This window comes from Pogoniulus pusillus, chromosome 9, assembly GCF_015220805.1.
Source record: "Pogoniulus pusillus isolate bPogPus1 chromosome 9, bPogPus1.pri, whole genome shotgun sequence".
NCBI lineage: Eukaryota > Metazoa > Chordata > Aves > Piciformes > Lybiidae > Pogoniulus > Pogoniulus pusillus.
The window spans coordinates 6,271,755-6,299,630 of record NC_087272.1 but is presented as its reverse complement, the minus strand read 5'-3'; the positions used below and the strand labels follow the sequence as shown (position 1 = coordinate 6,299,630).

The 27,876-nt window shown below is 43.7% G+C and overlaps 1 protein-coding gene across 5 annotated transcripts in view; it reads right to left on the bottom strand.

Moving 5' to 3' along the window:
- The window catches only part of BANK1 (B cell scaffold protein with ankyrin repeats 1), a 202,231-nt gene that overhangs the window by 124,163 nt on the left and 50,192 nt on the right, over positions 1 to 27,876 (bottom strand). For all 5 annotated transcript variants that reach the window (XM_064148402.1, XM_064148398.1, XM_064148399.1 and 2 more), the window contains 2 exons: positions 25,895 to 26,037; positions 14,556 to 14,676 (listed from right to left, as the gene is read on the bottom strand). In XM_064148402.1, the coding sequence (XP_064004472.1) occupies positions 14,556 to 14,676; positions 25,895 to 26,037 (264 nt within the window). The remainder of the gene's footprint in view (positions 1 to 14,555; positions 14,677 to 25,894; positions 26,038 to 27,876) is intronic.

Genomic DNA, 27,876 nt, shown 5'->3' with positions numbered 1-27,876 from the left:
AAGGATCATCTAGTTCCAACCCTCCTGCCATGGGCAGGGACACCCTACCCTAGATTAGGCTGGTCACAGCCTCAGCCAGCCTGGCCTTAAACACCTCCAGGGATGGGGCCTCAACCACCTCCCTGGGCAACTCATTCCAGGGTCTCACCAATCTCATGGTGAAGATGATAGGTTCTTTGTAACACCCAGTCTGAATCTACCCATTTCTACCTTTGTTTCATTCCCTTGGTCCTATCACTACCTGACATCCTAAAAAGTCCCTCCCCAGCTTTCTGGAAAAGACTTCCGAGATCAAGTCCAGCCTATAACCTAACACCAAGACATCAACTAAATCAACTGCCACATCCAATCTTTTGTTAAAGACCTTGAGGGACAGTGACTCCACCACCTCTCTTGGCAGTCCATTCCAGTGCCTAATCAGCCTTTCCATGAGAAAGTGCTTCCTATTATCTAACCCAAACCTCTCTTGGTACAGCTTCACACCATGCCCTCTTGCCCTGTCACAAGTTGTCTGGGAGCAGAACCCAACTCCTACCTGACTACAAATTCCTTTTAGGTAGTTGTAGAGTGATATGGTCTCCTCTAGGTTTCCTCTTCTCCAGGCTGAACAGCCCCAGCTCCCTCAGCCTCTCCTCATCAGACTTTATGTAACACACAGATACAGTTGCTTACATACATGCAGATAAAAGCAGGACTGATTTTTATCCAGTAGCAGAGGGATTTTCTTTTTTGTACAAGATCCAATGAGATCTTCAACTAAAATGCAATTTCCATAAAGGTTAATTTCAAATAAGCAGCACTGCTAACATCTCTGAGCCAAGAAGGTACAAGGGAGCGTGTTAAATCTGGAGAGTGAACTCAACTATTGACACGTTAATTCCAGGACACAACTCTAGCTTGAGACATGCATCTACTGACAGGCGCTGGAAATAAGTTCTTCTTTCCTGTCTTTTCACAGCATCTACTTCAAAACTGAGCATAAAAGGGAAAGTTCTGTTCAAAAAGTTATCCAAACTACTTCACAGTATCTTCACTATCAATTTCCACCCCATGCTTAAAACAGGTGCAACAGGCAAGAAGGCCATGCAAAAACCCCAGTTCCAGAGAGGACAAACAACATAAATTGCCTTGGGAACACAAAAACCATTACAGCCTATCTCCTAATTTCATTTAAGAGTTCTCTCTGCAACATTTGTTGTTACAGATAAACTAAAATACTATTATAGAAAATCCTTTTCTATAATAAATGTAGCTTTCTTATCTATAATGACTAACTGACCCTTGAATTGAAAGTCTTTTAGTAGTACCAAAAAATATTGTGGGATAGTTCTAAGAGGAATGGAATACTCTAAGAGGAAAAAAAAACCCAACACATTTATGCCATTATTGCTATACTGTTATAGAAGCAATACAGAGTACAGCTGGCTGAAATACTATGCATTGCTAAACGTACACTTTGCACTTTCTATGACCAGATTTTAGCTCTGAGCCTTCCATGAAACTAAACACATGTCTGAACATAGTCTTTTTCCCAGTAAAGATTTAGCAAGATATAATACTGGAAAATCACTGGATTTTTGCCAGGCCACGCAACATAGTACCACTAGTAGCTAGTGGACATGATCATAGACCACATAACACAGCCACATGTGACTTTAAGTCCTTCCCTTCAGGCATTACTTAACTTCTTGGTGCTTCTACTCTGCTTAAAAGGCAACCAGCAACAGAACAAGGGGACACAGTCTCAAGTTGTGCCAGGAGAGGTCTAGGCTGGATGTTAGGAGGAAGTTCTTCCCAGAGAGAGTGATTGGCATTGGAATGGGCTGCCCAGGGAGGTGGTGGAGGCACCGTCCCTGGAGGTGTTCAAGAAAAGCCTGGCTGAGGCACTTGGTGCCATAGTCTAGTTGATTGGCTAGGGCTGGGTGCTAGGTTGGCCTGGCTGATCTTGGAGGTCTCTTCCAACCTGGTTGATTCTATGATTCTTTGACCTTTATTCTGACCCACACAGGTGTCACACAGTAAGGTGGTTAACACAGACACTTTCTAGATAAAAATGCACATCAGATGAGCTCACATTTGGCTTCTGGGGCTGCTGTTGTACAGATGCATTAAGAGCCAAGCTGTGTCTGGGAATTGCTAACTCCTACCACATACAGACTAGCATGCTAAGCTGGAGAACCTGGCTAACAAAAGTCACCATCGTGTTTGTGCCAGTTTGAAGCTAGCTACAACGTTTTGGTGAGGAGAACTAGATTACAGACAAACAGTGATGATTTTTACTTCACTCATAGGCTTGCTGCGAGGTGTAAGAACAAGAATCCAAACATTGATAAGTGAGTCACACTTCTTCTGTCTGCAAGCTCTGAGCTGCATTTCTCTCTCTAGCCTCTCTGATTAATCCACTCTGCTTCCTAACCCCCTGGCCAAACCTCCATTCTTCCTTGGGACTGGGGTAAGGTTGAGAGGAGTGGGAGAAGGTGAAAGGGCAGTTGGGAGCCCCTCCTGGGGACTCAGGTTTCTGGGAGGGCTGTTGTGTTTCTGTATTACTTTTTATCACGTATATTTCTGTATATAAATGTATATACTGTAAATATCTTCTTGTATATTGAGCTAAGATGTAAATATAAGCTTCATTCAAATTTCCAAAGCTGGCTGAGTCTAGTCTGGATGATTTCCAACGTGTGGGGGGACAGGTAACACCCAAACTCATCCCTTCTCCCACATCAACAATCAGAAACTCACCTCTGTTGATGGGAATTATAATCTCCTAACTCAAGGGACCACCTAGGGAGACTTTCTTTAAGGAATTCAAACACTGCTAAACTACAACATCAGTACAGTACCTTACCTTACATTCCCAATACTTTAACTTTGGACTTCAGCTGCTCACCTTTGGGCATGATAATATTCCATCTCCAGCCTACAAGATAATATTGGACACTGGAATAGGCTGCCCGGGGAGGTGGTGGAGTCGCCGTCCCTGGGGCTGTCCAAGGCAAGGTTGGACGTGGCACTTGGTGCCATGGTCTAGCCTTGAGCTCTGTGGTAAAGGGTTGGACTTGATGATCTGTGAGGTCTCTTCCAACCCTGATGATACTGTGATATTCTGTCTACCAGCCTAGACTGGGTACTAATGAAGTTAGGACTAGAAGTGGAGAAAGCTCTATTCAGATCTCAAGGAACTAACGGTAGACAAATGACTGACCTGTTTGCCTCTGCAGAGTTAGAAATTCAGCAATGACCAATGCTAGGAGGATAAAGCTTTCAGCCATGACAACTGCTGTTCCTGCATTACAGTCAGCCATCAACAGTTTCAAATATCAACCTGTACCAGCTACTCTCATAGACCATACACACAGCACGGTATGGATGGATGGAGCACACAAACATCAGAACACTGTAAGGAAAGCAGATATGCAGCTTCATCTACTGGACCTCAGATCAGAGATCCCATTTAATTTAACCAACACAACATCTTCACACCCTAGGAGTGTCTTCAGCTTCAAGAGAGACAAATTTGCACTGTTTTTCCTTCAACTATGTAGATCACCAAGCGGGATTAGGAGTCCCTCCTCCATCCACTAAACCACTCCTAATTACATCTTTTCAAGGTGTTAATATATGGTGGTATATTGAACATATAAGAAAGAACAAAGGTCTAAATCTGCAGGCACTAAGCACATGACCTCTTGAGTCACTATACCTTACTTCACCTTTAGTCACCAGCCTCACTCTTAGACAGGGAGAACCTCCACATCTTATTTCAGTGCTGTGCAGGATGAGTCACTCAAAGCAGATGCATGCAATGACTTCAAGTGAGTTCACATGAACAGCTTTAATTTCTTCTGTCCATGTAACAGAAGACTGACAGCTTCAAGTTGTGACACAAGGCAAAAAGTCATTGTGAAGACTATCAGATCACCATACTGAGCTCCATCAATTTAATACAGCTTTTAACATGAGGCTGACATGCAAAGTCTCTTCAGGCAACACTACTGGCAGCATTCCATACTTATGAAAAGTAGGATGCAGTTTCCAAAGTTCAAACTTTCCAAGTTTTGCTGATATAAAATTCTAAACTATTAACTGCTTGAGGCCACCCTGGTACCATCACTCTCTAGGTAAATGCTACACCAGTAGCTGAGAGAGTTGCTGTGCTTGCTGTCCCTTCAACAGTCTTAGTAACACTTCAGAGCCCATTTCTCTATGCAGATGTGGCCAGTAGCCATTCTCTGCCATGTATAAGCCAATGGGAAAACTATGCTGTTGGACTTCACCTCTCAGAAATTCATGCCCTGAATACATATTTAATTATTTTAAATCATGTCCAAAGAGATGACTGAAGCTTGCTGGGCTTTCCTCATGCCCTCATTCTGAGAAGAGGAACCTCAAACCCTAAATCCATCCCAAGTCACTTGGCAAAAGGTGGAGAAGTTAGTTAGGCAAGATCTCTCTAAACCCCCCATCAACATCAGCAAATGTGTTTTTCCCCATGCTATACATGCACCCTTGGGTACAAATCAGTGCTTTCACTTGACCATCTCTAATTAGGATATGAAGTCACCCTTGTGGCCCTCCCATAAGCCCCTGATTGCACCCAATGCTAAAAAAGGCTCAAATAACAAAAACCCTCTGACTAACTATCCCAAGCCCATTTACAGGCTGGGCAGTGAGTGGCTGGAGAGCAGCCCTGAGGAGAGGGACTTGGGAGTGCTGATGGATGAGAAGCTCAACATGAGCCAGCAGAATGCACTTGCAGCCTGAAAGGCCAACCAGATCCTGGGCTGCATGAGGAGAAGTGTGGCCAGCAGGTCAAAGGGGGTGATTCTCCCCCTCTACTGTGCTCTGAACCCCCACCGGGAGTACTGAACCCAGTTCTGGAGCCCCCATTACAAGAAGGATGTGGATGTGCTGGAGTGTGTCCAGAGAAGGACCACTGGGATGCTGAGGGTTGGAGCACCTCTCCTATGAGGACAGACTGAAAGAGTTGGGGCTGTGCAGTCTGGAGAAGAGGACCTTATTGTGGCGTTCCACTATCTGAAGGGGGCCTACAAAAAAGCTGGGGAGGGACTTTTTAGGCTCTCAGGGAGTGACAGGACAAGGAGGAATGGAGCAAAGCTGGAGATGGGGAGATTCAGAATAGATGTGAGGAAGAAGTTGTTCAGCATGAGAGTGGTGAGAGGCTGGAATGGGTTGCCCAGGGAGGTGGTTGAGGCCCCATGGCTGGAGCTGTTTAAGGCCAGGCTGGCTGAGGCTGTGACTAGCCTGATCTAGGGTAGGGTGTCCCTGCCCATGGCGGGAGGGTTGGAACTAGATGATCCTTGTGGTCCTTCCCAACCCTGACTGATTCTATGATTCTAAGTTCTCCCTTTCCTCCAGGTTCTACAGCAAAAGCCAATGACTACCGAGGTCACCACTGTCAAAATAACCAAGCAGGAATAACTCACTGCAGGATCTGCAAGATCTGTTGTGCTTGGTTGTTGGTTTTGTTTTTTAAATTGTCCTCATGCACTTAATTGCCAATTCACAAAATCCAGCGAGCTCTTAAGACAAATTAAAGGTTGTGCTGCGAAGGAATTTTCCCCATACTGTGTTTAAGTGCTTTAACTGAAATTTTGCATCACACAGAGCAGGAAGAGGCTGTCATTATTTAGGAGCACACATGCTGCCCGCAGAAAATGCCACGCTTGGACTTGCAAGTTTGTGGCAGTGAAATGGGGAAAAGTGAGGCAGCTTTGATCAGCTGTGGAACTGGAACAAGTGATACATTTCAGCTAAATCTGTGGAAGTCAGGGAAAGCAGTAGTTATTAGAGTAACTAGAAGGAAGCAGGTTTTACTCAGCAGCAGTCCTTTCACAGAGAAGAGGTGCCACTTTTTGGCACCCACACTAAGAACTGGTTAGCTGGTGACTGTAAGTGGGAAGGAAATGTTAAAGTCCACAAGTGGCATACTTTTTAAGTACACTAAGTTGGCTTCAACTTAGAACTAACATTGAAGCCAGATCTTGCTTTTAATTAAAGCTTTAGTTTGCATACACAAGGGTAAGAGGCAACTGCCATCTTTTGTGTGATCAGAGACTCTTCTCTTTTTTTTTTTCTCCAGAGCACTCTGGAGAAAAGAGGTTCTGCCTCAACAAGGGGGAACTTCTTTACTGTAAGCTCTGGAACAGGCTCCCCAGAGAGGTTGTGGGGTCTCTTTCCCTGGAGACTTTCAAGGCCTGTCTGGATATGTTCCTCTGTGATGTGTGTTAGATAGTATTGTCCTGCTCTGGCAGGAGGGTTGGATTGGATGATCTCTTTGGGTCCTTTCCAACCCCTAACATCCTGTGATCCTATGAACATTTCAGGTCTAAAACAGCGCATAAAAATCTAATATGATTATATTGTGGCACTGTCTTAGCCTGTGGGAGTTTCCATAAAATTGCAGTAAGCAACCAGAACAGCCTGCAGTGATATATCTGCAGATTTTGTAAGGCATTCTCATTTCTCACATTACTAATGCAGGACATTTGGTTGCTTTTTGGGGTTTTGTTTTTTTAGTTTCTTTTTTTTTCAATTTAAGTATTCTCTTAAAATTACTTGCATGGTGTTAATGTCAACCATATCAAACAAATACTTAACCTCCCCATGGATTTCTACCCCCTGGCCTGTCTTTTCTCCCACCATTTCATTAGCATCTGAAAACCCAGACTATTTCTTCTTTTGGGATGGATGCTTCAGCTTGAAAGAAAGAATGACAAAACTCAGGATAGGATTTACACTGCTAGCAGTGTTATGTGACAAACATCAGTGCATTCCACAAAGGATCAATTCAAGATTTCCTATGGGCCACAACACTTGAGCTTAATCATAGAAATAGTGCCAGAGGACTTGGGGAGAAAAAGGGAAGCAACAAGCAAACAAGAGAATTCATTAGCAATGGAAAAAGAAACAGATTTTCTTCAAGTAAACTTCCACCTCTTGGACAGGAATCTATGCACCAAGGATTCCCAGCTCTGAGGATTCAAGAGCAGAATCAGAACTTCCCAATTCAAGAAAAGTTTTGAATTCTGAGTTTGAATTAGTTTGCATATTTTTATCAGATTTTGTTAGCAGAACCTAAAGGAATAGGTTCTGCTAACAGGTTTTCAGAGTACAAGATACTCTGAAATCACTTTGGTACAGAATGTATGATCAAAACAATTGAGGACAGTGCCTCCAGCTTTAGTTACACACATTTACAAAGGATAGAGGACACCATGACTAAAATCCTGACATGGCTCTTTCAGTTAATGCTGCTGTTAAACACAATGCATTTTTTCCCCCCAGTAGCTTCTATTCAGCCTGGGTTTAGTTTGCTCTTCTGATTTTGCTTCCAGACTTAGGCTGGAGAGCTGAGCACGGAGAAACTGAATGAAGTTCCAACAAAGGCAAGTGTAGAGTCTTGCACCTGGGAAAGAACAACCCCATGTATCAGCATAGGCTGGAGACCGACCTGCTGGAGAGCAGTGAAGGAAAAAGGGACCTGGGGGTCGTGGTGGATGGTAGGATGCCCATGAGCCAGCAATGTGCTGGGTGGTGGCCAAGAAGGTCAATGCCATTCTAGGGTGTCTTAGAAGGGCTGTGATTAGTAAATCAAGAGAAGTTCTCTTCCCCCTCTACTCTGCCCTGCAGAGGCTGCATCTGCAATACTGTGTCCAGTTCTGGGCCCTTCAGTTCAAGAAGGACCTCAGGGAACTGCTTGAAAGAATCCAGCACAGAGCCACAAAAATGATGGAGGGAGTGAAACATCTTCCTTACGAGGACAGCCTGAGGGAGCTGGAGCTCTTTGGCTTGGAGGAGACTGAGGGGTGACCTCATTCACATTTGTGAAGGTGTAAAGGGCAAGTGCCAAGAGGATGAAACCAGGCTCTGCTTGGTAATGCCCAATGACAAGACAAGGGGCAATGGGTGAAAGCTGAGGCATACAAGTTACATGGAGACACGAGGAGGAATTTTTCAGTGTGAGGGTGACAAAACACTGAATAAGGCTGCCCAGGAGCAGCAGTCTCCCTCTCTGGAGATAGTCAAGATTCATCTGGATATGTTCCTGTGTGATCTAGTACAGGTAATTCTGCCCTGGCAGGAGGACTGGACTGGATGACCCTTTGAGGTCCCTTCCAGCTCCTAACATTCTGTGATACCCCTTCACAGGTGAGGAATACTCCCTAACTATCACTAATTACTAAAATACTGTTGCCGTTGATTAGTGGAATGAAAGTCTTTATTCTGAGCTCTGCTATACTGCTAATAGGTTAATATCCACCTATAGTCCTGAATGTATTTTGATGTCATTCAGATACTTTTGTCTTCTTTAAAACTACACAAAATCTATTTTAAACTACAAAAAACCTAACAGCAACAACACCACCCAATCAAAACAAAGAAAACCTCTGCATAATTTGGGTCTGAAGGGTGCCCTATATTTCTGACAAGCTTTAACATATACCCTGCTTGCAACCAATTCTTTTTCACAGTATCACCAAGGTTGGAAGAGACCTCACAGATCATCAAGTCCAACCCTTTAGCACAGAGCTCAAGGCCAGACCATGGCACCAAGTGCCACATCCAATCCTGCCTTGAACAGCCCCAGGGACGGCGACTCCACCACCTCCCCGGGCAGCCCATTCCAGTGTCCAATGACTCTCTCAGGGAAGAACTTTCTCCTCACCTCCAGCCTAAATCTCCCCTGGCACAGCCTGAGGCTGTGTCCTCTCGTTCTGGTGCTGGCCACCTGAGAGAAGAGAGCAACCTCATCCTGGCCACAACCTCCTCTCTAGAGGTCCCACCCAACCCCTAAAACTGTGATTGATGGTCAGAGACCATCAATTTACTTTTTGGTTACTACAATAATGATTACAATTAGATTCCTCATCAAAAGCAAACAACTGAAACTTGTCTTCTACACAAAGATATATTCCTGTGGCTAACGCTGAAGAGTTAAAAAAAGGCACAACTCTGATTTTTTGCCACTTCAAATTGCTGCCTTTTATAAATCAATTCCTTTTGAATAATACTGAAAAACTTAAGAGGCCAAACAAGATGTAGCATCATCATTGCCTCCATTTAGGCAGAGATATTACATCCTTCCTACATGGGGCCCAACAACTGAGACCCCACAGAGAAAGAATATTACATCCACGTTTAAAGTGCTTGCAGAGCTATAGCCCCAGGTTTGCATTTTGCAAGGAATTTCTCTAAATCTCATGTGCTGCTCAAACATTTCACCTTGTTTAGAATCAATCAGGGTAGGAGGGGACCACAAGGATCACTTAGTTCCAACCCCCCCTGCCATGCCCAGGGACACCCTGCCCTAGATCAGGCTGGCCAGAGCCTCATCCAGCCTGGCCTTAAACACCTTCAGGGATGGGGCCTCAACCACCTCCCTGGGCAAGAGATTTAAATTTAGAGAACATGTTTGTGATCTATGACTTCCTTTGAAAAACCTCCTCTATCAGAAGATATGATGTCCATTGCTACACCCACCCTAAAGAAGTAAGGCTGTTCTGTTAAATGTTGTGGGAATAAAGTAAGTTTACCAGGACATCTTGAGCCTCACTTTTTATTAGCACTTTAAAAAAAAGCAGGAACACTGAAAAGATTCTAGTTGAGTCTCTCCTAGGGGCATTACCTAAGCACATCATCTTTAAATGCATGCTTGCACATACATATGTTAGAAGGGAGACATATGTTCACATGAGACCTGGATGTATGGATATAATAGACTGAGTGTAACAGAAATGTCATTCAGAAAAAAAACTTGATGGGCAGAGGCCAATGGGATGAGATTTAACAAGGCCAAGTGCAGGGTTCTGCACATTGGCCACAACAACCCCAAGCAGTGCTAGAGGCTGGGGACTGAGTGGCTGGAGACAAGCCAGGCAGAAAGGGACCTGGGGGATAGTAGCTGAAGATGAGCCAGCAGTGTGCCCAGGTGGCCAAGAGAGCCAATGGTATCCTGGTCAGGATCAGGAACAGTGTGGCCAGAAGGACAAGGGAGGTTATTCTGTCCCTGTACTCAGCACTGGTCAGACCACACCTTGAGTGCTGTGTCCAGTTCTGGGCTCCTCAATTCAAGAGACTTGCTGAGACACTGGAATGTGCCCAGAGAAGGGTGACAAAATTGGTGAGGGGCCTGGAACACAGCCCTACTAGGAGAGGCTGAGGGAGCTGGGGTTGTTTAGCCTGGAGAAGGCTCAGGGGAGACCTCATTGCTGTCTACAACTACCTGAAGGGTTGGTCTCTTCTCCTAGGCAACCAGCAACAGAACAAGGGGACGCAGTCTCAAGTTGTGCCAGAGGAGGTCTAGGCTGGATGTTAGGAGGAAGTTGTTGCCAGAGAAAGTGATTGGCATTGGAATGGGCTGCCCAGGGAGGTGGTGGAGTCTCCGTCCCTGAAGGTGCTCAAGAAAAGCCTGGATGAGACACTTAGTGCCATGGTCAAGTTGATTGTCTAGGATTGAGTGATATGTTGGACTGGATGATAATAGAATCATAGAATGGACTGGATTGGAAGGGACCTCCAAAGGTCTTCTAGTCCAATCCCTCTGTGGTAAGCAGGAGCATCCTGTTCTGGATCTTGCAGGTCTCTTCCATCCTGGTTGATTCTATGAAAAGAATCTAAACAAGAAGCTACTCATAAAGCCTGTCATCAAGTGCTCAAAGCTTTCATTTGAATAAATGGAAACTGAAAGACAAGTAAAAAGTCTCAGGGTTTGCAAGAGTACTACTATAATTAACACCATGTGTGTACATGACAGGAAAGACAGTAAGAGCTGCAGCAATAGCATAGGTGTAGTTCTGCTCTTATCACCTAGGATGATGAAACAATTTCTGGTGGAGAGTCAGACTACAAAGGAAGGAGAGTTTAGATGGACATAGATTAGGCAAGCTGAAACTATATATTGAAGAGTGACTCAAACGAATGCCATATGAAGGGGATTATTCAGATGGATGCACTGAAAATAAGATGGTACTAGATCTGGCACCTTTGCTAGATGTGTCTTGAATTTGCCAGATGCTGGTGTCCTGCCTTTGCCAGCCTAGACACCAACCTCTCAAGTACTGAATTCATCACACTAACAATAATTGCTAAACAGTTATTCCAGGAAAGGGAGTGACTCTTGAAAAGCTTTGTAAGCATCATAGCTGTGGCAATGTCTTGATCTAAACCACTGTTACTGGAGGCAAGCATCACACAGCATTTATCTTTGATTACACCACATGCATTTTTCCTATTAAAATTTCATTTCTTTTTACACCCCTGAGTTTTTAAATCACACAGACACACTTTGTGAGAAGTCAGACCATGCAATTCATTAGTTATCCAATAAAATTAATGAGTTCTTCATTATTTGTTCATTTTGGAGTTAATAATGAGAAATCTCAAGTATAGCAATTCATCAGCTGTGCCCCAGTGTGCTAATTAAAATGTTAAAGTAGAGCATCAAGGTAAAACCACATCAGGAAAGGTTTCCTATCTATGCCTCAAGCTGCAAGAGTGACCTACTGTAGTCATGTCAATGACTGGAGTAAGGAATCCAAAGGATAAGCTTTAAAAAGATTTAAACTTGCTTTAGTGTTTAGGTTGCAAGTAGTGTACTTTCACTTGGGATGCATCTATCTTCCAGGGAGAGCATCTGTGTTGGGTAGAGGTATTATGATAATAAAGCTAGAGCTGTTACACAGTCTGGAGAGCCAGAAGATTAACCACAGTCCATTAGATGCTAAATGCACAAAACACTCTGGTTTTTGGAGGAAAAATTCTATATTCAAAGCTTTATGAACTAAGCATTTGGTACAAAGCCTAATCAGAGGCTTTATTAAGTTGGTTAGGCACTGAAGTTTTCAGAAGCAAAGTTTGGTAGCAGGCAGGAATCCCATAGACTCTCATACAGGTAGTCACTGCTAAATCAAAAGGTTTATCTTTACCATGAATTACCAACCTGCCTCTATTTCAACCAAGTATGTCTCAATGTGGAGTGTCTGTATGCCACCTGGAAACAGACAACTGGATTGCTGGCATAAGTTAGGCTATTTTGACCACTAAGGAAAAGAAGCACATAGAAAAACAATGAAATTAGGGCTGATTAACCTGCCAGTTGAGAGATACAAGAGCAACTCATTTCAGTGCTACAAAGCTTTTCTTTTGATAGCTTCATTTGCTTCCCAAAAGTATTTAACTGGCTTTCAGTCTTAGATTTCACAGCTTTAATTTCACATTTTCTCTTTGGAAGAAAAAACGGTTCTTGGAGTAAAATGCTATCAAAATGGGTGAACCAGGAAATGCAAATCCTATCTTAGACCTGGTATGTCTAATGTCTGTTGGAGATGGCCTTACAAGGAGTCAAAGAAATGGCTTTACATACCTTACTCTAAGTGCTCCTCAGTCATACCTTCCTTTCATGAAGAATCTAGGCATGTAACTTCATACTCTCCTATTGCATCATACACCAAAACAGTTAAACTTAAAAAGGTGGCTACTTGGCTCAAGCTTTTAAGCTGTCACCTTGCTTTTGAACTGCACAGGCCTTTTGGAGAGGTCCCATTTCACATGGGGAATGACTCTTTAATGTATCTTATACCCCCTCATCCTGCAGCCCTGTACAAGAAAACATCAAGTAAAAGCATCTCACTTAACACCCTACTTGCCTGCTTTCACTAAGAGAGTCACGTTTAAGCCCATGTTTAGAATACAAAGGGAATTGTGTTTATCTAGTACAGAGGGGCGAGTTCCATCATCCAGGAAACCTTACTGAAAAAAGAAGGAAGCACGACAGTGCAAAATTGGATATATTTGGTCATGACAATTAAGTGTTACACTGTACTTGATTGCAATGAGCTTATTTTCTCTCAGAACCATAGTTTAGGCACACGAAACAGAAGTCAGGAAACAAATGCATCTTTGTTTTTCCTCTTAGAAAAGCTGGTCTAACAGACATCTGAAATAGCATCATAATGATGGTTTCAAAACACAAGCTAAATAATCACACTCTTGGCTTATTGCAAACGGATTAAAATTCTTAATAAGTGGTTAATGTCAGTCAAGACCTTCCATTTGGTACTGAGCAGCAGCTTCTGCTGACACACTACTAAATTGTACATACAGTATGTCTATGTCATAGTCAAATCCTATTTAAACTCACTGGGATGCCTTTTAAAAAGCAATTTAAATAGAATACAATTGTATTTTGGCTAGAAGTAATGAAAACTATTAAGTGCATAGGTACTGAAGTGAATGGAGAAGTTTAGTGCAGTCCCAAGTAATGAAAACTATTAAGTGCTTAGGTACTGAAGTAAATGGAGAAGTCTAGTGCAGTTCCAAGACCAAAATCCACTCATTCTCTTCAGATAGATAAATCTTCCCAGTTTTGTTATAATAAAATCATAGAGAAATCTTCCCAATTTTGTTATGCCACCAAAGTTTGAGAAAGTCCTGACCTAGGATAGGGTGTCCCTGCCCACGGCAGGGGGGTTGGAACTAGATGATCCTTTTGGATCCTTTGGATCACAGTATCATCAAGGTTGGATGAGACCTCATAGATCATCAAGTCCAACCCTTTACCACAGAGCTCAAGGCTAGACCATGGCACCAAGTGCCACGTCCAATCCTGCCTTGAACAGCCCCAGGGACGGTGACTCCACCACCTCCCCGGGCAGCCCATTCCAGTGTCCAATGACTCTCTCAGGGAAGAACTTTCTCCTCACCTCCAGCCTAAATTTCCCCTGGCACAGATTGAGGCTGTGTCCTCTTGTTCTGGTGCTGGCCACCTGAGAGGAGAGAGCAACCTCCCCCTGGCCACAACCACCCCTCAGGTAGTTGTAGACAGCAATAAGGTCTCCCCTGAGCCTCCTCTTCTCCAGGCTAACCAATCCCAGCTCCCTCAGCCTCTCCTCGTAGGGCTGTGCTCAAGGCCTCTCACCAGCCTCGTTGCCCTTCTCTGGACATGCTCAAGCATCTCAATGTCCCTCCTAAACTGGGGGGCCCAGAACTGAACACAGTACTCAAGGTGAGGTCTAACCAGTGCAGGGGCAGAATGACCTCCCTGCTCCTGCTGACCACACCATTGCTGATGCAGGCCAGGATGCCACTGGCACTCTTGGCCACCTGTGCACACTGCTGGCTCATGTTCAGATCCTTTGATCCTTCCAACCCTGACTGATTATATGATTGAAAGTGAAGTTTTAGTTGTATTACAGAAGAGCCATTAGTAAAAAATACATCATGTACCCACATCTCTTTGTGTACCTCATTGCCAGTTTTCATCCTAAGTACATTTGCTCAGGTGCAAAGCTGTCAATCTGCCGTTAGTCCAAAGCTGAGCAAACATTCACACAAGTATAAGTACACAGGACTGAGTCACAAAGCCATGGTTTACAGAAATCTTTTTCTCCAAGTTGTCCTGATTATCTTGCCTTCATTGTGGATGCCTACATTTCCCTAGTGGCTTTAAATACTTAACAATTATCTTATTAACATTTATAAGTAATAACCATAGCAACAGGAATAAAAATCAATGCATATCAGAAGTGACTCACTGGCTTGTTGATGGCACTCTTCTTCACTTTGGAAGGGGCTGAATTCATAAGCAGGTATTTTGCTTTTCAATAACAAAGTCAAGACATTGTCCAGCTTCTCTACTGAGGAAAATTTTGAAGCCTGTGGGGGAAAAAAAGTGCATTTGCTGAATGAGTGTTTTTAACTTTATCCTGAGAGTGCTGGTGAATAAAATTACTTGGAACAGTACCACCACAAACTCACTCTTAGTAACAGTAGCATAGTTTTTGAAAGCAACAGAACAGATATTCTAATACAGAAGGATTCTCACAAAATCCAATTGGAGGAAAACAAGTATTAAAACTTAGGCAACTCATCCATAAGTAAAACACATTTGGTTGAATCACAAAGACAGGAAGATTTGTATTTATCAACTCTCCAGCTAGAAAAAAAAACAACAAAACAATTCAGTGTAATAATCAGGAGCTGTTCTAGCAGATGAAAAGTGCCAATATATCCCAGGTCTTACTATAGCAGAATTCAGCATGAGTGTAAAGACTACAGTAGCCCTGTTATCCAGAATCTTTGCATTATGTCTCAGTACTTTGCTAGACAGCCTATAGTTTCAGTTCCATCAGCCAAGGCATGACATTGCTGACAGATTAAGAAGCTGATAGCACACAGTTAGACTGCTGTTCTACTAAAGAAGTCTTCAGACAATGGAAATCCTCATTGACTACCAAAGAATCTTTTTAGGGTCACCTTTTCCTGCGCAGGCTGAGACCTGAAGCCACACCAAGCAAAGAAACAATTAAGGCTGCCTTGAGTGTCAACAGAAGCATGACAATAGAGATGTAAACTGACCACCACAGCAGTACTCAACGCTAATGTTGCACTAGGCACTGGATGATGGGCAGCCACAGCAGGGAAGCTCTCAGGTGGTTTTGGTTTCCTCTGCTCACATCGAAGCAGCCCTGTGTTACAGCTTCCCTGAAGTGCTTCTGGTCAAGACAGTTCTGAAGTCACCAGCAGGGAGTATCTGCAGACACACTTAGCACGGAAACTTTAAGATGAACTCTGTGACTGGCATGCTAAGAGATGAAAAGGACAGAGGGATCAGCTGCTCAAATGCAAAGTTTCATTCCCAGTGTCATAAATAACAGGCACAAACTGGTGTTCATGCAAGTTAAGGCTTTAATAAAGTTGCAGGAACCAAGCAATGTACAGGCCTGGGTGCGAGGAGAGACTCTGGTCTACCCCAACGCACACCCTTTGCCTTCAGCTTTCTCTTTTTATACCCTATTCTATTACATATTTACTAAGTTCTAAGAAAGGGTTGGGTTTTCTTTATCAGTTCTTAGGAACGTGAGATGTCTCTTCCACACAGGTCTCCTTTTATCCGGTGGTCCCTCTGGTAATCTTTGATGAAGTAAGGGGTCTTGCTTAAGTGTCTTCCTCATGAACTTCAAAGTCCTGGTTCTTCTATTTGCTCATACAGGAAAGGTGGCACCAGGAGGAATGCATTTCTATTTAAATATGCAAAAGACTATCTCTTCCACATGCCTCCCTCCTTCGCCAATCTAATTACTCTTATCTTTAAGCTTATTGAGATGGTGGTGCAAGCAGGAATGCAGTTTCATTCAAACCCCCCCCTTCCTCCTTGTCTGTGACCTCTTGCCACGAATTGATCAGATCAAACATATGATTCTATATATTTCTCACACCAGGGTTGTTAAAAGTGAATAAGGAAGCAATTGGGATGACAACAGAAAAAGTTGAGTACACAAGCAGGATATAACTTTCATCTGAGTCCTACCCAGAATTAGAAGACAAGTTTGTGCAGATAGGGAGTTACCAATAACCAAATATGTTTACTTTTCCTCTAAGTAACACTGGTCCTTCCAATATCCACTATGATATATTAAAACCCATGATATCACAGTATTACCAAGGTTGGAAGAGACCTCACAGATCATCAAGCCCAACCCTTTACCACAGAGCTCAAGGCTAGACCATGGCACTAAGTGCCACGTCCAATCCTGCCTTGAACAGCTCCAGGGACGGCGACTCCACCACCTCCCCGGGCAGCCCATTCCAGTGTCCAATGACTCTCTCAGTGAAGAACTTTCTCCTCATATTTAGTAACCTGTGACCCATTTCTTTCCATAGCTCACCTTTTCTGTACTGTCACATTACATTCTCTCCATTTGTTAGCAATAAATACATAACTTACTTGTCAGTAACTGGAACAATAAGCATTAAAAACCACTTTGTCTAGAAAAATAAAGAAAGCCTTGAAGAAAGATCTAACCTGAATCCAAGGCTTAGACTGTGAATCAAGAAATGATGTGCAAAGCCTCTCAAATACCTATAAACTCCTTCACTGCCATGAATAATCACACTATATTTAAAAATTAAGTGAGTAATACCAAAATTCAGTTAGCAAACCAGTTAGACGTGGTATCAGCATTGATGCTACCTTAACAGAGTTCAATCTAGGTTAGGACAAAACAAGAAGTAACAAAGAACTAGCTTGTAACTGTAAGTAATCACAGGAGAACCAGCTCAGGTGAGTGTTTATGCAGACACTGTGCCACAAAGAAAGAGGCATAAAGCCACTGGTATTCACTGAAGAAACTGTGCAGCAGAAATTCCACTCTACAGAGAATAAATAGAAAGGTGAGCTTCCAGACTGACTAAACCTGAAGCAGTACTTTTAATTTCCACTGGAGATGGCAGGGGCACCCCTTATACACTTTGCTACCTACCTATCCCTTTCTGTTCAAAAGAAAATGAACAAAGAGCACCCCACCAACACCTGCCTCTTATCATCTGCCCTGAAGATGACCCGGAGCAATTTCAGACAGAGCCCATTTCAGACTGCCTTGTGTATCAAAGCCAAATGCACACCCCACAGTCTCCTCTCAGCAAGCACTCAAGAGTAATCTTGTCTACAAAGCTCCTCTGCTTTTTAACGTGAGGCAGGCATCCTTCCTTCCACCTTTTAATCTGCCGAAATTCCAGACGAGCACCCTAAGAGTTAATAACTCTTTCTTAGCGCTCAGTGACCCAATTTACATAGGACAAAACAGCACTTCAGGGTCGGAGACGGCATGAGAAGAGCACAGAACTCGCAGCACAAATTTCCAAGCCACAGACGGCTGTGCCTCTTGCACACATCGGGCTGCTGAGACAGAACCTGGACTGTCTGACCTCCCAAAGGGAACAGACTGAACACACACCTAAATTACTCAGCCTCTCCTCTTCTAACATTTCCCAGTAAGGCACAACACCTATCCTGCATGGAGTTAACAGCACAATTCACTTCAAGCTTTCCACCTCCGCATTTTCCTTTCCTTTGAAGGAGTTCAGTTCAAAGGCTTTTACTTGACTGCCCGTTCCCGCTCCAGAAAGTACTTACAGATGGTAGATGAACGTATTCTGACACCCCCTACACAAGCCTCTAGAGGCCCACGAAACCTTCCCAAGAAACCCCACCAACACTACTCACCTGAAGATCGTGCTGAAGCCAACAGAAGTAGATCTGCGTTTAAATACACTGCAGGGGAACACTGAGTCAGTCGAGAGCTAGAGCTCACCCACATTTCATCTGAATAAAGATGAAACAGGTAACCAGAAAGAAACAAAAGCACTACAATCTTCCTGTCCCCTTACAAGTAAGTTCCTTCCAGAAGCTACTCAGACTGAAGTGAGTTAATAAGCACTTGTTCCCGTGCTCTGTGCAGCACCACCAGCTGCTCTCTATTCCACCCTGCAACCTTGGTGCTTCTGCAAAGTGCTACCACCTGCCTCAGAGCTCATCAGCACCTTCCCAGGTGCAAGCACTTTCTCACCCCGGCCCTTGTCAGAGCAATGCAGCACAGCTGCAACCAACCACGAGTATTTTGTTGAGTTCTGGGCTCTTCACTACAAGAGGGATATGGAGGTTCTGGAGCATGTTCAGAGAAGGACAAGGACACTGGTCCATCTGGTGCCTGAAGCACCAGGCCTATGAGGAGTGTGTCAGAGAGATGAAGTTGTTCAGTCTGGAGAAGAGAAGGCTGAAGGGAGACCTCACTGCTCTCTACAACTACCTGAAGGGAGCTTGGAGCAAGGAGGGGGCAGCCTCTTCTCAGAATCTCAGCATTAACCAGGCTGGAAAACACCTTTGAGATCATCAAGTCCAACCTCTCACCTAACCCTTCTAATTAACTAAGCCATAGCACTAGGTGCCTCATCCAGCCTCCTCTTAAACCCCTCCAGGGATGGGGATTCCACCACCTCCCCAGGCAGCCCATTCTAATGGGTAATCACTCCTTCCCTGAAGAATTTCTTCCTAATGTCCAGCCTAAATCTGCCCTGGTGCAGTTTGAGATTGTCCCCTTGTTCTGCCACTGGCTGCCTGGGGGAAGAGACCAACCCCCACCTGGCTGTCAAGAGACAGCACTAGTGGAAATGGTTTCAAGTGATGTCAGAGGAGGTTTGGGTTGGATGCTAGTGTGCTAGTTTGAAGCTAGCTAGAACATTTTGGTGAGAAGAACTAGATTACAGGCTGTGAAAGGAAAACAATGGTGATGTCTACTTCACTCACAGGCTTACTGAGAGTTACAAGAAGAAGATTCAAAACATAGATAAGGCACTTCTCCTGCTGGGGAGCTCTGAGCTCCATCTCTCTAACCTCACCCTCCATTTTTCTGATTAATCCACTTTGCTTCCTACCCCCCCCCCGGTCAAACCTCCATTCTTCCTTGGGACTGGGGTAAGGTTGAGAGGGGTGGGAGAAGGTGGAAGGGCAGCTGGGAGCCCCTCCTGAGGACTCAGGTTTCTGGGAGGGCTGTTGTGTTTCTGTATTACCTTGTCCCTTGTATAGTTCTGTATAGAAATGTACCTATACTATAAATATCTGCTTGTGTATTGGCTAAGCTGTAAATAATAAGCTTCATTCAATTTCCAGAGCCAGCTAAGTCTAGTCTGGGTGATTTCCAAAGTGTGGGGGGCAGGTAACACCCAAACCATCACAGTTAGGAAATATTTCTTCACAGAGAGGGGTCTCCAACATTGGAATGCTCTGCCCAGGGCAGTGGGAGAGTCCTGGGGGTGTTTAAGCAGTGTGTGGACCTAGCACATGGGGCCATGGTTTAGTGTTGAGACTTCAGTGCTGCATCAAAGGTTAGTCTGAGTGACCTTTGGAGTTTCTTCCAAATTAATATTTTCTGCAATTGTGAGAAGCTCCAAGTGCTGGCCTTCATACCTGGGCTTCCAAAACCACCCTGGAAAAAGGAGAAGACCAAATACATACTTTGCTACTGCTGTGAATGAGATGATTGCTCCTTATCAACTGCTAACAAAGCCTTGAGAACGTGAAACACTGACAGACAGTGCACACAGCCAGGGAATGATCATATTCCTCACTGGCTTTAGCACCACTAACAAGGTTACATTTACATAAAGAAGAACTACTTCAGTTGCTTTTCCATCTCAGGTGCTGCTTTATATGCATTTCAACATCCTGATCACTTCTGCCAGAAAGAATGGACGAGGCTGAAAAAAAATCACTCAGGTGCTTCTGACGGTTTTTGCCACTCATAGAATATGCAGGGATCTCACACTTGGAGAAAAAGGAACATTTAAGAATGACAGCTGCTGATGTGGCTTAGAAGACTGAAATAGCAGAAAAAGTTCCAGAGTAAGTATCTCTGGGATCAGGTAAAGGCACATACATAATACCACCTTTTATGTCCTATAGCTGTTTCTTACAAGGTGTTTATAAAAGTGGCTGCAGTTTATTTTTGCTCTTCTTTATTAATATACACTGGAACCAAAATCTTGTTTGATAGATGTGATAAAAACATCCTGTAAAATACCAAGTACCTCAGAATCATAGAGAATCATAGAATCAACCAGGTTGGAAGAGACCTCCAAGATCAGCCAGTCCAACCTAGCACCCAGCCCTAGCCAGTCAACTAGACCATGGCACCAAGTGCCTCATCCAGGCTTTTATTCAACACCTCCAGGGACAGCGACTCCACCACCTCCCTGGGCAGCCCATTCCAATGCCAATCACTCTCTCTGGCAACAACTTCCTCCTAACATCCAGCCTAGACCTCCCCTGGCACAACTTGAGACCGTGTCCCCTTGCTCTGCTGCTGGTTGCCTGAGAGAAGAGACCAACCCCCACCTCCCTTCAGATAAAGGTATTATTCAACCCAAGTTTGTCAAAAAGAATTACTGACTCTCTCTAGATATTCTATGTCACTCTAACATTAACCCACCAGTTTTCAGTAATGAAGATATGACCCTCAATTTATGTTTTTAACCTAAGAAATCTGTACTCAACACAAAAAAAAACCCCAACAACACTGAATTAACAGTTGCACTTGGTAGAAAATCTGAGAGGAAAATCAATGCAGAATGTAAATCTAGCAGAATGTTGAAATGAGAAGTTGATGAAAAGAAAAAAAAGGAAATATGAAAAGTTTAAGTTAGGAATTGTAATGAACCTGCAAATCCATCTGTACATTGGGTTACTCTAACAACATAAAGTCTCCAAGAGAGTTTCTTTAATGCAGAATTACAGAACCAAAAAACAAAAAGTAAAAAATGATGGCCTTTAGCCAACACTCACCTCACACGGTCTAGTAACAATTCAGCACTGTAGTTCAATTCTTATGATCCCAAATCTACCAACTTCAGTTTTGGAAATGTTTCTTTCAACATTTATGCAAAGAAACATTTAATTTTTTCACTTATTTAAAACACCTCACTAGTGTTGGTAAACCAAAGAGTGCCACCCAAAGAGTGGCTGTCAGTGGCTCCATGTCCAAGTGGAAGCCAGTGACAAGCAGTGTCCCTCAGGGATCAGTCCTGGGACCAGTCTTGTTCAACATCTTTGTTGGTGACATGGACAGAGGCATTGAGTGCAGCACCCTCAGCAAGTTTGCTGATGACACCAAGCTGTGTGGAGCAGCAAACACGCTGGAGGGAAGGGATGCCATCCAGAGGGATCTGGACAGGCTGGAGAGGTGGGCACAAGCCAGCCTCATGAGCTTCACCAAGACAAAGTACAAGGTCCTGCAGCTGGGTCGTGGAAATGCCAAGCACAGATACAGGCTGGGCAGTGAGTGGCTGGAGAGCAGCCCTGAGGAGAGGGACTCGGGGGTGCTGCTGGATGAGAAGCTCAACATGAGTCAGCAGTGTGCACTTGCAGCCCACAAAGCCAACCAGATGCTGTGGCCAGCAGGTCCAGGGAGATGATTCTTTCACTCTACTCCGCTCTGCTGAGACCCCACCTGGAGTACTGCATCCAGTTCTGGAGCCCCTGGGACAAGAGGTGGACACAGATGAACCTCATGAGGTTCGGCAAGAGGAAGTGCAGGGTTCTGCACCTAGGCCAGAACAATCCTCACTATTAACACAGACTAAGGAATGAGATTATAGAAAGTAGCCCTGTGGAAAAAGATTTGAGGTGCTCATGAATGAGAAGCTGGACAAGAGCAGATAGTGTGAACTTGCATCCCAGAAGGCAAATGGCATCCAGGGCTGCATCAAAAGCAGCATTGCCGGCAGACCCAGGGAGGTGATTCTGCCACTCTGCTCTGGTGAGACCTCACCTGGAATATTGTGTCCAGGTCTGGAGCCCTTCATACAAGAAGAATATGGACCTGTTGGAGCATGTCCAGAGGAGGGCTACAAAAAATGATCAGGGGTTGGAGCACCTCCACTACGAGGACAGGCTGAGGGAATTGGGGCTGTTCAGCCTGGAGAAGGGGAGACTCCAGGGAGACCTAATAGCTGCCTTCCAGCACCTGAAGGGGGCCTACAAGAAGGACTGAGGGAGACTGTTTATGAAGGTCTACAGTGATGGGATGAGGCGCAGTGGCTTCAAACTAGAGAAGAGCAGATTTAGATTGGGTGCCAGGAACAGGTTCTCTAATATGAGGGTAGTGGAACAGGTTGCCCAGGAAGGTGGTTGAGGCCCCTTCCCTGGAGATATTCCAAGTGAGCCTCGAAAGGGCTCTGGGCAACCTGATCTCATTGCAGATGTTCCTGCTGAGTGCAGCAGGAGTTGGATTAGACAACCTTTGGAGGTGTCTTCCAGCCCAGACCATTGTATCATTCTATGATATATGACCATCAGGAACAGGTGGCTGTAAGCCTATTTCTTCAGGGTTGTTCATCTCTTTGGCTTTACTGGGGGACAAAAGGGAGAAGGAAACAATAATCTGAAGAGCCATAGTATCTCACAGTAGCTGGAAAAATTGGCAGCACAAGATCCATTACAATGAAAGCATTTCACCAAAGCACTGTGTCTTTGGGATGCATGAATAAAGCAATTTTCTTTCATCATAGAATTTTAATAAGGAGAAACTTCTCAGATTGCAAGCATTTGTGAAAATCTCGAGCTCTTCTTTGAAGCACAGAGTGATACTGCTTTGATAATAATTGCTGTAAGCCTTTCCATTTTATTATCATATTGTTTTTCATTGTGTTTGGCTGTGTCTTCACACAGATAAACTACTGTTGCCCCAGGATACTTCTGCAAGTAAGCTGATAGTCTCAAAGGTTTTAATGATCCTGGTTAAATAAAAGTTACTAGTACTTCTGTTACTTCTAATAACTATCAAATCTGGGTGTTGGGGTGGTTTGGTTTTTTTTTTCCATGTGTGAACTATTTGTAAAGATTGGTTTCATTTGCAAAGAAAGGTTTAATTGTGCTCTGTAAATTGCATCTTTCTGATGTATCTTATTGCAAGTAAATTGGGTTCACATGTGAGCTTCATGTAGCTAAAACATGTGTGGAAGTAGTTCAGCTACTTGGCTACTCAGTGTAGCTCACTTCACAGCCTAGCAGGTACCATTAAATATGATGACAAATCCTCCAGCAGCTATGTACATTTGCTAAAGAATTACTATACTTTCCCACAGAGCAGCTGTGGTATTGTGTGGATTGTAAAAACTTCACCAATTATACTTTATTTTTCTTGGCATTAATTCTTCAGTTGATATAACAACAAAACAGCAGCGGGCAAGCAGTGTCTCCTCATTTCACAGAATCAACCAGGTTGGAAGAGACCTCCAAGATCAGCCAGTCCAACCTAGCACCCAGCTCTAGCCAGTCAAACAGACCATTCCAATGGCTTTTCTTGAGCACCTCCCTGGGCAGCCCATTCCAATGCCAATCACTCTCTCTGCCAACAACTTCCTCCTAACATCCAGCATCCAGCACAACTTGAGACTGTGTCCCCTTGTCCTGTTCCTGGTTGACTGGCAAAAGAGACCAACCCCCACCTGGCTACAGCCTCCCTTCAGGTAGTTGTAGACAGCAATGAGGTCACCCCTGAGCCTCCTCTTCTCCAGGCTAAACAGCCCTAGCTCCCTCAGCCTCTCCTCATAGGGTTTGTGTTCCAGGCCCCTCACCAGCTTTGTTGCCCTTCTCTGGACACCTTCCAGCACCACAACATCTCTCTTGAATTGAGGAGCCCAGAACTGGACACAGTACTCAAGGTGTGGCCTGACCAGTGTTGAGTACAGGGGAAGAATAACCTCCCTTGTCCTACTGGCCACACCCTTGCTTTTTAACCAGAAGAGTAAAATCGAGGAAATTGTAGTCATAACCCCATAGATGATTTGTGGTGTGCACTGCTGCTCTGCAGAGAATTATCTTTGTATTTGAATGTAATTTGAATTGCCCATGTCTTATGAAATATTAGTCATGCTGGTTGAAGGAAGGGTCAGACTCCCAGATAACACAAATAATTCTCCAGTGGAAATGCCAGGTGTGTTGTAGGTATCCAGGTTACCATGTTAATTAGAATGTTTCAGTCATTATCTCCTGCATAACATTTTAAATTGAACCTGTTGAAAGCTTACTTTCATGGCCTTCAAAATACAGGCTAAAGAATGCTGGATACTACATAGATTTTTAGGAACTCACTTGTACTTAGAGTTGCACCATTTTTCTTGTGCAACAGCCTGGTTTCTTCGAACAGAAGTGACTTGTACTTGGAAGGAATCTACTCCCATTCTTAACAGAACACTAATAATGCAAAGCATCATTTTTCATTAATATTTTTGCTATGAGTGTAATGCCTTAGGTGGTAGATAAGGCAGATTTGTCACAGGAAAATGAGACTGTCTGCACTGGGAACACAGACTATTATTTTTGTTCTGGTTTCGCAATTACAATATAGACATCATGGCAAGTCTGCCTGGGCTAGCCACCACCCAGAACATGATCCCTGAGATTCTGTCCTAATAAATGCTTTCTTTTCTCGTTGTTTTGTATGTGCCATTGGCACTGCAGCCTGCTGTGCTGATTTGAAAACCAGACAAAACCCTGGCTTCTCCAAAGTATATGCAGGGAGTCTGCATCACAACCAGAAAAACCACATGAACCATAATTTGGCAGCTGTGAATGGACTCTAAATGAATAGCAAGCTATCCTCTTCCATATCACAGTATCACCAAGGTTGGAAGAGACCTCACAGATCATCAAGTCCAACCCTTTACCACAGAGCTCAAGGCTACACCATGGCACCAAGTGCCACGTCCAATCCTGCCTTGAACAGCTCCAGGGACGGCGACTCCACCACCTCCCCGGGCAGCCCATTCCAGTGTCCAATGACTCTCTCAGTGAAGAACTTTCTCCTCACCTCCAGCCTAAATTTCCCCTGGTGCAGCCTGAGGCTGTGTCCTCTCGTTCTGGTGCTGGCCACCTGAGAGAAGAGAGCAACCTCCTCCTGGCTACAACCTCCCCTCAGGTAGTTGTAGACAGCAATAAGATCTCCCCTGAAACTCCTCTTCTCCAGGCTAAACAACCCCAGCTCCCTCAGCCTCTCCTTGTAGAAGAGGCTATGCCAGAAGAATCCCATTTTCTGGTGAAGGAATTGAATACTACTCTTGCAAATACAACATGATTTAAGGTTAGTTGCTTCTATTGTTTTTAGATCATATTAGAAAGAACACTTTAAATGGAGAGGGACATAGCTACTGTTCATTGTTGTTTTCATCCTCTGTGATGCCAGATGTTGCTCATCAGGTATACACAGCACAAAGGATGTTTAGATTGCTCTCTAAACTAAAACAGAAATTTGTTGTTGCTTGCTTGACTAGCTTGCAACTAGACAACTCAAAGACAGGCCTCTGTAACCCTGAGCCTGTTATTGAGCCATTACTCATTACAGTATCACAGTATCACCAAGGTTGGAAGAGACCTCATAGATCGTCAAGTCCAACCCTTTACCACAGAGCTCAAGGCTAGACCATGGCACCAAGTGCCACGTCCAATTACTGTTCAATCAAAAGATTATATACTATCTCTTAGCTCATACAGGCTTTTATTATTTTGTTATTAGTATGATAAATGCAGAAGTCAACTTACCTGACAAGTGAAAGCTATTGGGTCAGCCACTTCCTTGAAAAGGTGCTCAATGTCCTCTAACGCAGTATAGTACTTGATCTGTGCTGTGGCCTTAATGACTCCTCCACAGTAGACATTTACACATACAGGGCCAGCAGGAAAATCTTACAAAACAGAAATAGGTACAGTAGCTGAAAGTATTTTACCTTTCCAGATCAGAGGTCTTGAGGAATGAGTGAAAGAACAGGAAAAGACCACAGACAATGCACTGGGTTTGTTTGAGTTTTAGAGCTGATTGTGTGTAGTCAGTTTTTTATCCAGGTCTTTCAGTCTGACATTAAAAAGCTGACAGAAGAAAACACGTCTCTGTATACTTGTATTAAACAAAGCTACTGTGTTGTTTCACACTAGAAAGAAGGTTAAAACAGCATGCTTCAAATTTCCAAGTTCCCTTTGACAGACTGATGGCTTATAATCAGCTCCCATACGCCTACAAATCAAGGAAAAGATCATTTATTACAAATAGTGGAATTGATGTTTGTCTTTTGAGTATTTTTTGCTTCATTCCAGGCAAGTTCTCAAAACTGGATTTGAACTAGGCTGCAGAAATTGCAGTGTAATTACTTCAATTACAGTTGTTTACCCAGTAAAAGCAAAGGAAGCAGGTATTGGTGCAGTCTGTTAGTTAAGTATCACTTGCTGTGTGTATACAGCATGAGCTTCTTTATGAGCACATGTGCTAGTTTGAAGCAGGCTAGAATGTTTTGGTGAGAGAAAGTAGATAATTGGCTATGAAAGGAAAACATGGTTGTGTCTCTTCTCTCACAGTCACGCTGAGAAGTATGGGAACAAGAAGTAAACATTAGATAACATTCTCCATTTTGTCTCTCACTCTGCTTTTGGCTTCACACTGAGCAACATCTCATTAACCTCACTGCCACTAACCTTCCTTCTTAACCTCTTGGCTGCACCTCTATTCTTTCTCAGGATTTGGGGTAAGGTTGAGAGGGGCAGGGGGAGGTGTTGGGGTGGTTTGAGAGCCCCTCCTGGGGACTCAGGTTTCTGGGAGGGGAGTTGTGCTTCTGTATTACTTATCCTTTGTATATTTCTGTCTATAACTGTATATATTGTAAATCTCTGCTTGTATATTGTGCTACTGTAAATAAATAGTTTCATTTATATTCCCAGAGTCCGTCTGAGTTAGCTGGGGCATTTCTAAAAGTGGTGGGTTACAGCCTAAACCACCACAGCACATTGTGTAATTCATTAGTATTCGCTGTGCCAGGCATCCTGCTCTACCATATCAGCACCAGAACTCTGCCCATAGAAGAGCAATAAAAATGAGCAACCCTGAAAAATACAGAATAGGGCCAAATAAACAAAATAGAAGATCACAGGCTCACAGGATGTTAGGGGTTGGAAGGGACCCAAGGAGATCATCGAGTCCAAACCCCCTGTGAGAGCAGGGCAATGCTATCTAACACAGATCACAGAGGAACACATCCAGACATGCTTTGAAAGTCTCCATAGAAGGAGACCTCACAACCTCTCTGGGAAAACATCATTGAAATGGAAACTGCTTAAAGGCTTTAAAAATAAAAACAACCACCACCAACAACAAAAAACCAAACCTACCACCAAAAAGACCTCAACAGCAAAAAACCAAAAAAACAAACAAAAATCTTAACCAAACTTTTTCCTTTTGCCTTATAACATCAGATCATCTGGACACTTATTACTCACAAAATTCCAACTTTTGAATTTTAAGTTTTGAAAAAGAAATCAAATGGAATTTGAAACAGAAAATTACCTACAGAGAGAAGCATTAAATACAAATTATGTAAGAAACTAAACCAAACATGAGCTGCAGCCTCCTGGAAATTCTTCATAATGTTTAATTCACCACTCATAATTTATTCCTTCACCCACTCTAGAAATCTTCCTGTGATCAACAATGTTCTCAAGAAGTAATTCTGGCAGAACCTTTAAGAATCTGCAAATAA